This window comes from Bidens hawaiensis, unplaced genomic scaffold, assembly GCF_021521415.1.
Source record: "Bidens hawaiensis isolate Kalapana, Puna unplaced genomic scaffold, B.hawaiensis_p1.1 tig00040189_1, whole genome shotgun sequence".
NCBI lineage: Eukaryota > Viridiplantae > Streptophyta > Magnoliopsida > Asterales > Asteraceae > Bidens > Bidens hawaiensis.
This window is the reverse complement of record NW_027505657.1, coordinates 158,238-167,933: the sequence shown is the minus strand read 5'-3', so window position 1 is coordinate 167,933 and position 9,696 is coordinate 158,238. Positions and strand designations below refer to the sequence as shown.

Sequence of the window (9,696 nt, the reverse complement as noted above, 5' to 3'; positions counted from 1 at the left end):
TAAAAATCAATTAAATTACATGAATTGTGAAAAATACAAAAATACATGAATAATAAATATATATATATATATATATATATATATATATAATCTTGTACAAAAAGTAAGATATTTTTACAAAAAATACTCCATCCATGACATTAGCATTTCTAGTTGGGAGCCATAAGCTGAAATGATAAAATTAAACAAATGTTAAATAATATATTATTCTAACTAAACGGAACTTTGGTTATTAGCCGGAATAATCATAATTAAATACAATAACAATTAATGTAAAATAATAGTAAAAATTACCAATTATGGAATATTTAAATTATGTGAACAAATGTAAAATTGTTGTTATAATGTATAGCCGGAATAATTACCAATAGCTGGAAAAATTGATATTGCAATGACTATAACCTGAATAATTAACAATAACAAAAATAATTTAATTCCAAATTGATGTAACGGAAATAATAAAAATAATAAAACCAATAATTGAAACGACAAAGAAATGAATGAACAATGAAATAATGAATAATATGAGAATCGGGAATTATAGTATTTTCCATAATATCTTATCGGAAACCGTAATAGTTCAGCATCTCCATTACATCTTTGATTTTGATATAGAACCTAAAAAGATTATAAGAAAATTTAATAATAACTAAAATCAATACAAACAAAAAAGGGAAAAGAAAAAGAATTCTTAATGAGATAATGAATAATATGAGAATCGGCTATTAAAGTATCAAATAAAACCTTACAGGAAAATAATTAATCTCCCTTACCCGAATTGGTTCAACATGGTGATGTCTTTTGGCTCAATTTTCCTAGTGGTTAAAAAATAAAAATAAACAAAAAGTTCATTTTTGAATAATTAGAATTTTAAGCCAAAAAATACATCACAAAATGGGAGGATATAAAAACAACAAAAATTAAAAACACTAAAAAGAAAGATAATCGTTTTTTCTAAAGAATTTTTGATAGTGTAAGAATGAGCGTATGGATGTTAAGTATTTATACACGAATTTCGTATTGTAATTAGAAAGAATAAATTAAGGAAAGTCAGTTAACTTAAACTAAGGACGAAAATTAGGGGATTAGGATTAATGAATTTTAAAATTTGAATGTAATGTTCATAAATTAGGGAATAAGGATGAAAAACCTTAATGTAATGTTCATAAAATAAATCTATACTATATTTAAATATTGACTATACTTAAATAGGGAATTAAACTTACTAATGTAGAAATATAAATTAAATTTATGTATTTACAATAAATAAAATTATGTATTTCAATACCATCAAATATAATGATTCATCAAATATAATAGGTTTATATCTAAAATATAAAATTACGATACATATTTATATACTGAATCCCCTAATTGAAAATTATAAAATTATTGAAAATAATATAATTATAATCAGCATTTAAATAATTCAAAACTTCATATAAGGTGTGGAAAAAACAAGTTACTAATATGGTTTTGATTTACTAACATTAAAATATTTTAAATAGAATTGAACTGTAATTATCAATTAGAATAATATGAATTAGAGTTTGAATATTAAAAAGTCAAATCAATACCATATATTTAAATCAATATTTACTTAATTTAGAAGCATTCAATGGGTCAACATCGGTATTTATAGTAAACACTTAAAGCACACATTAAAGATGCTTAATCAAATATTCAAATCATTATTCAAATAATATACAACCTTTAATTAAAAATATACAATTTCCGTAAATAAATAATTCCTTAATCAAAAGGGTGATTAATTCATAATTTACATAAATCGGAAACAACGTAGAATTTATACTCAAATTGGTCAAAATTGTATTTATCAAATGCTAAATCTATATGAATATATAAAAAACATATATCAATTACATCAATTAAATTTTATAATATATATATCAACAAAATTTAAATTTAAAATCAACCTAATATATTTAAATGATTAACTGCTAAATTTAGAATAAGTAAATGAGTCAAAATCCATATTTATAGTAAGCCTTATGGATAGTTAGTCAAATACTTAATCAAATAATAATCAATAATTAATTAGAATATACAAATTCCATAATTAAAAATGTACTTTTGTTAGGTTGTTAAAAGGTTTTAAATTTTATTTTTCAGAACCGTATATATGGAGAAATTGAGATTTGTGGATGGTTCTTATTATTTTATTCCTAATGTATGATCAAATAATCAGTTCTTCACTATTTGCCTTAATAAATTTAAAAAGAAAGGTGAACATACTTTATTATCTTTATTTTAAATCATTCACCTTGTTAAATAGGATTTGTTATTATGTTGTTAAATGGTTAGGAATGCACGGCTTCCTTACATAGGCTTGTATCCTGTTGCCCTGCAAATTATTATTAAGATTAGTAAAAAGTTGTATGAATAATAGACTAAATTAATGAACATGAATGATACCATTTCGTCTTGAACAATCATTTCGATGGACCAATCTTGCCCGGGCTTTGAGTTGTCCTTCAGCCGCCAAAGTCTCAAAATATGCACCTTTAGGATACACTCACTGTTTTGAACATCCAGTTGGTTCAACATGGTGATATTTTTTGGCTCCATATTGCTAGTGGTGAAAAATTTTAAAAAGACAAACAAATCATTTACGAACAATAACAATTTTAACCAACAAAATTAATAAGAAAATGGAAGATATAAAAACAACAAAAAGTAAAAACCTTCGCACAAAGCTAATCATTTTTAATAAAGAGGCTATGATGGTGTAAGAATTAGGCTATAAATGTACGTATTTATACCAAATGAATTAGGGTAGACTAAATTATAATAGGAAGGTATAAAGGTAATTGATTGCAAACATAAATTTAGTAAATTTGAATATTTTTCAAATAAGTTATAGTAAGAACTAATAGAAAGGAAACCACAATTAATGGATTTTCAAATTTTGAAATTTCTATTAATTCAACAATTCCATTAAGGTCTTAAATTTATATTTTCGTATAATTAGATTAGTATATTAGATTAGTATAAGTGTTATATTATTTAATTTAAATTTTGAGTATATTTAAACATACGGAAATAAACTAATTAATGTAAAAATATAAGTTACTAATTATATTATTTACAATAATATAATTAATCATCAATTATAACACCATATATTATGTAATGTATTTATATAAGGTGTGAAAATTAAAGTTAATAATTTTGTTATATATTTGTAAGTAAATTGATAATTATATTATTGTAATTATAAGTAAATCGTAATTATAAGTCTTGGATCAATGGGTCAACAATGGATTTATAACTCAATTGTTATTGTTAACAATAATAAGACAATGGATGTTGGTTATAATTGTTAAAACTAAATGACCGTAATTAAGTAAATGGATCAATGGGTCAACATCCATAATTATAGTAAAACTTAGTCATTGTTAATTAATTCAAATTAACATTCAAATTTACAGCATAATTTATACAATCATTAATTCAAATTTACAAATTAATTACATTCAAAGAATATACAATAATTAATTCAAATTTACAATTCCCGTAATTAAACCATTTCTTTAATCAAATGGGTCATCCTTTCCTAAATTTAACATGAATGGTACAAACCTTTACAAGTTTATGAATTTGATAAATTTAAATTTTAAATAAATATAAGATTTTAACAAAATTTCAATATTTTATATCGGTAATATCTATATATTATATATATACTATCCGTAATCTCTATATTAAATCCGTAATCTCTTCTATTGATGAAATATCAAATAATAATCTAGATTATATATTATATATTATCTAAAAAAATAATAAAGGTGGTGAATGAAATCAACCAAAAATAATAAAATATTCAAAATGAAATTTTGAATATTTGGTTTTCGAAACTATAGCTACGATTTTAAAATATGAAATTAATTAGGTTCCTATATAAATGACAATTTTAAATATTCAAAATGAAAATGAAAGATAATACTTTAATAGCATTAATGAATCTTATTTTAATATATTATTGATTAATTTTATTAAGATGAAAATTAGAGAATGCATAGATATAAATAAAAAGTATGAGAATCAACCAATAGGAAGGGGGATTTTGACATAAAGCTTATTGCTTTAATAGTATAGTTAGATTGACAAAAAATTTACCAACAATCACCTTCAAGCACAATCTACCAAAAAAAGCAAAGTATCATAACAACCTGACAAAACAAAAACAAACAATTATAAATGTGTATTCTACTTTTTTAGAAGCCTGTGTATATGAAGTAAACTACTAACATAAAGGAACAAAACAAAGTCAACAATTTGGTCAAAATTTATATTTATCAAAAATATAACTAACATATTTCATATGATTTATTTAAACTTCAGAATCAGAACCAAAATAGCTTTGGAGATCATCAAAATCGGATTCATAGTTTTGACAATCCAACAACCATTTAACCTTCTCATCCACCTCATGCTCCAAATCTAAATGCGCTTTTGCTTTAAAAACGTTCGAAAGCTTCAAGAAATCCAAATCTCTTAAAAGGTAAAGATAATTGAATTGCAATATGGACTTAGGATTAACAATCTTTTGTTGCCCATTGACATATTTAATAACCACATTATTTTGAAAAGGATAAAAAAACCACTTCCTAACATTGACCAAAGGAAGTAGTTCTTGTTCATGTCGTATAATATCTTCATTTATAACATTCAATAGTGCTCTCTCTTCCTCGGTTATAACTTGTTTGTGATTTCCGAATCCTATTAGTTGGTACTTAAACAAAATGTTAAACGACATAACCGATTCGATAGAAGGCTTATGGATTGTAGAAAGATCGCTAAGGATAAATTGATAGTTATTTGATTCGGATGAAAATTTCCAAGAAACAACTGTCGCCATTGTTGAAGATGATGGAAGAGATTGATTTTGTTGAAGTTATGATGATTGTGTTTATCTTCAAAAGAGTTTTTTATTATTATTATTAAAAATGACGGTTTATTGATTCAATAAAACTCATGATTAACTCTATATTTATTAAACTATTTATGAACATATAACCTATTATCCTATTTTTTTAATATATTAAATTGATAAGATATAAATGTATATAAAATAAATTTCGAGTATAGATATAATATTTGGCTAAAAATAAAAGTCTATAAAATTAAATTTCAAAAACATAAAATATACTACAAGAAACATAAAAAACTAAACTAAACTAATGAACGGAAATTGAACATACAAACAACTATGTATAGTTAGACAAAATAAAATTATACAATCCTTTTATTAAAAACCTTAAACATAATTAAAAACATACAAACTTAAAGGAAAAAGTATTGTAAAAAAATTCATAGAAGGTTTCCAAATATTTCCTTATACACAACATTTTTTGTTTCACTAATCAATTTGGATTCCTTATCTTATAAAACAATCTTAATACCTTCGCGAGTCTTCACTCTAGACAAAGCAACATAAAGCTGGCCATGTGTAAAAGCCGGGTCTTTTAAATATAATCCGACACGCGCTAAAGATTGTCCTTGACTTTTATTTATAGTCATTGCAAAACAAACCGATATAGGAAACTGTCTCCTCTTTAACTTGAATGGAAGCTTCTTATTAGACGGTGTAAGACTTATTCTGCTAATTAAAGTACGAAATCCAATATTAGTACCAGAAACAACCTTAGCTTCAATGAAGCGTTTACCCAAACTAACAACTTGTAGTCGAGTTCCATTGCACAACCCTTTTTTCTTATTAATATTTCGTAGTAATATAATAGGAACTCCAACCTTAAGTAACGAACGATGGTTTGACATTCCATACATCTTTATACCATTAAGAAAATCAGGAGAGTACAACGTGGGATCAAAATCCTCAGATACACTTTCAACCTCGTCGATGCTATCTGAACTTAAGTACTCCATTTCTTGACCAGGAAAATACGCTAAAATACAATCATTAATCTCTTGAACCACATCATTTAAGGGAGCAAGCAACGCCCGTTCTTGAAAGTAAGTAAGATCATTAAACCTTTCTAACACAGAAGGATAAACAAAGTCTATTAAATCAGACATAGGATCAAGGGAATAATTTATTAGAAGATCATCTGGAATTGATATAGTTGCTTCACCGTCATTAGGACCACCAAGATTACCTTCACCAATATCCAACAACCAATCATCGAATTATTTAATCTCTAAAGTATTTGACATTTGAGAACCAACAGTTAACCTCATGTTCTTAGTTAGTTTCAAAACCTTACATGTTGACCATATGTAAGAAGAATTATTGTGGCGTTCACACAATCGTTTCTTGTTCCATTCTGTACAACAGGTAAAATCTGTCTGAAATCACCACCCAGAACAACTACCTTACCTCCAAACAATGATTCAGAATTGTTGCCCAAATCAACGTTCATAACATCTTTTAGGGTTCTGTCCAACACTTCAAATGCATGTTTATAAATCATGGGAGCTTCATCCCAAATTATTAATGATGTTTTCTTCAACAAGTCGGAAACATCAGTATTTCCCTTAACCTGAAAACGATGAATACGTGAACATTATATTCAATAATATAATTACTAAACATTAATTTAAATGTGAAATTATCACTAATTAATGAAATTTATAATACCTACCTGACATTGGGAGTCCTCGGTCAGATTGATTGGAATAAGGAATTTTGAATGAGCCGTTCTATCGCCTTCTAATAATAAAGATGCTATTACACTTGAAGCAACATTAAGAACAATTTCTCCCTTAAACCGAATTGACGCCGATAAAGTTTTCCATAAGTATGTCTTGCATGTACCGCCGTAACCATACATGAAAAAAACACCACCTTTTTTACGTTTTAAGGAGTTGAATATTTCGTTGTAAATGCTTTTTTGTTCATCGGTTAGAGATGTGTACAAAAGCTTAAAATCATTTGACAAAGAATCCTTATTATAAGATAATTCTTCCATCATAAGAGGATTCATTGACGTAGACACAGATTCCTGATCTGGAAACGGCATGTGTGAAAACCTACGTAGAGATGAATTGTTTGATACCAAAAACTCTTCAATCTCAAGTAATGCCAAGTTCTTCAGTTGCTCGTCACTAAGAGACAAACCTGAAAAATAAATAATAAATCTACATTAAAGTAAACTACAAAAACAGAAGTTCACACATATAACAAAAATAACCTGGATTATTGTGTTTCTTTTGTTGATGATAAAGAATCCCGTCGACTAAGAAATGCCATGTATTATCCCAAACGTAATCAGGTCTTGATAAGAAGGATGTTATAAGCATTGTTGCAAACAAATTTCTTAGATAATATCCGTTTGCGGTATGGCTTGCTTCCTCAATTGCTTCTATGTACTCCTTATCATCATCTAAAAGCCCTCTTCTATAACATGCATCTCTAAAAGAATCACAAACAAAACCATTTACTGTTCGAATATCTTCAAAACATTTCGGTCCTTTAACCTTGTTTAAAAGTATTCTTAAGTAGTAGGCCTCGTCAAATGATGCAGGTGCGGCAAGAATTCTACCAATAGCAAATCCATTTTGCCTTTCTACCCATTTCGGTGGTGATGTTTTTTTCCATACAAACTGTGTTGGAAACTCAACATATGATAGCTTCCTTGCATGCTCGTAGTTTCTATTTGCTTCCATCCAACCAGTAAACATTGAAACTGAATTGGAAGTCTTGGTAAGAACGTCTTCAATATCTTCCTCAGGACCATAAATTATTTGTTGTTGACCAGGTAAATGAAAAGGAAGTCTCGTAACAGTCGGGGACCCTGTAATGAACATCAAAAGCAAATATTCTCCAAGCAGCCTCACATGCAGAAAGATATCTACAATTGTAAAAAGCTTTAATCTCATCTACTTTAGGATCTTCATCGTCGGCAGAGTTATTTTGGACAAGGGAAATTGTAGCTCGATCTGGGCCCTTATTTATATATTTAAACAAATACTTGATTGATCCTTCTTGATTGCACCACTCGACATTTATATGGACTTGATACTTTCGTAACAGAATTTTGTTGTAAGGCACAACACTTCTATTATCTAGATTTGTACCTTTTTTAACGACGTAACGTCCATTGTCTCTTCTTTTATAAATCGAAAAACCTTTGGAATCTATACTTGTCTCACTTTGAAATCTTTTTGGGAAATTCTTTGAACATTCTCTATCAATCATGCAGCTACAACTTGAATTAGCCTCACCACAAGGACCATGAAGCATATGATCTGACACAAGCTGGTATGGTATAGGTCTGGTTCAGTTACCTTGTCTGGAATTTCACATGAAATAAAATTATCTATATGTGATGGATTGTGAATTTTATCCTCTGGGTGAATGAATAAGCAAATATGGGCATGAGGCAGACCACGTTTCTGAAACTCAATTGTATAAACGACTGCAGCTGGAATCAAACAAATGAATTAGCATAAATAAAATTAAATAAATATCTTGAAAAAAAAAGTAAACAAAATATGAAAAAAATCAAATCGAAACTGAACCTGCTTTAATTTTTCCAAACAAAGACTTATCCTTCAACAACTTAATCATTGAATCAAGCTTCATTTTAAAAATCCGACATAGTATATCTGGCCTGTCTTCATAATTTAAATTGGTATCCTTTAAAAAGCGTTTGACTTCTGGCCAACCGGGATTGTACGTAATTATTAATGAAAAAATCTGTATAACCATACCATCTACAAAGACACATAGCGTCCAAGTAATTTTGCATCATATATCTACTACCACCAGTAAAAGAAGATGGAAGAATTACACGCTGCCCAGATGTTGAAACATCTGAATTCCCTGCCGTCTTAAGGTTTCGAAGGCTTTCGTAGGTGTCAGACCGAAGTTCACTCTATTTTCCACGTATAAAATGCAACCTTTGACTCTCAACAATGGTATATTTGTCAACCAAAAGCTGCTGAAAAAGCCTTCTTCCATTTAAGGGTAGTGAGAATTGGTTCGGCCTATCTTGTAACCTATATGCAAAGAACTCTCGCATCGTGCACTTCTTACGGGCACCCGTAGATGAAGAATCAACATTCCTATGAGCAATGTCTACCTTATAACCATCCTCACCAAAAGGAAAAAGCAAAGGAAATTGAAGTGGAGTATAAGAAGGATGGAGTTCACTAATTCGTCGAAGACCACCGGACCTAGAGTTAACTATTATATCTCTCTTGTCCATGGCATCACCAATATCTCCAACAATAAGAGCGGCAACCTCAGAGGCCGTTGGTAAGTTATAAGTCCTAGCATCGTATTTCCTTGTTCCAACAATGCGGAGCTTAAAATCAATCTGAGGATTTTTTTTAAAAGAATCACGTACCATACGATATGCCTGAACCAATGGATTTTGTGAGTCTAACATTTCCTTGAGATAATTAATAATATAATTTTCATAAATGTCGGTATCTGAAGATGATTGACTGTAAGACAAACAAACAAAAAAATAAACTTTAACATTAATATAAAGGAAATATATGATAAAATAGTAATTGTTTTAAAAATGAAAAACATTTAATGTTTAAAAGTAAGTCTTACCCAAAAACTCGTTGTTGGTTTGATATTTGGATACTTATACCAAAAATATATGAATACTTATTTTTAGAATTTAATTCAAATTTAATATTCAATATATATGGATTACCTTAATTACCAAGAAGTAATTAATTTAATGTATTTAAATC

The 9,696-nt window shown here is 27.9% G+C and overlaps 1 protein-coding gene across 1 annotated transcript; it reads right to left on the bottom strand.

Annotated features, from left to right (window-relative positions):
- Window positions 1-4,354: 4,354 nt before the first annotated feature.
- On the bottom strand, window positions 4,355-7,863 carry LOC143614545 (uncharacterized). Its single transcript, XM_077087955.1, has 5 exons — window positions 7,176-7,863; window positions 6,627-7,102; window positions 6,362-6,524; window positions 5,427-6,140; window positions 4,355-4,743 (listed from the first exon to the last, which is right to left on the bottom strand). Exons 1-5 carry the CDS (start codon window positions 7,861-7,863, stop codon window positions 4,355-4,357), a joined length of 2,430 nt encoding a protein of 809 aa, XP_076944070.1.
- Window positions 7,864-9,696: the final 1,833 nt, after the last annotated feature.

Excerpts from the sequence above, each read along its gene's own strand:
- LOC143614545 (XM_077087955.1), bottom strand. The coding sequence starts at position 7,863 with ATGAGATTAAAGCTTTTTACAATTGTAGATATCTTTCTGCATGTGAGG. Across the intron at positions 7,103-7,175 it reads AAAGAAACACAATAATCCAG|GTTTGTCTCTTAGTGACGAG; the intron begins GTTATTTTTGTT and ends TTTATTTTTCAG. Across the intron at positions 4,744-5,426 it reads TAGAGTGAAGACTCGCGAAG|GATTCGGAAATCACAAACAA; the intron begins GTATTAAGATTG and ends ACCAACTAATAG.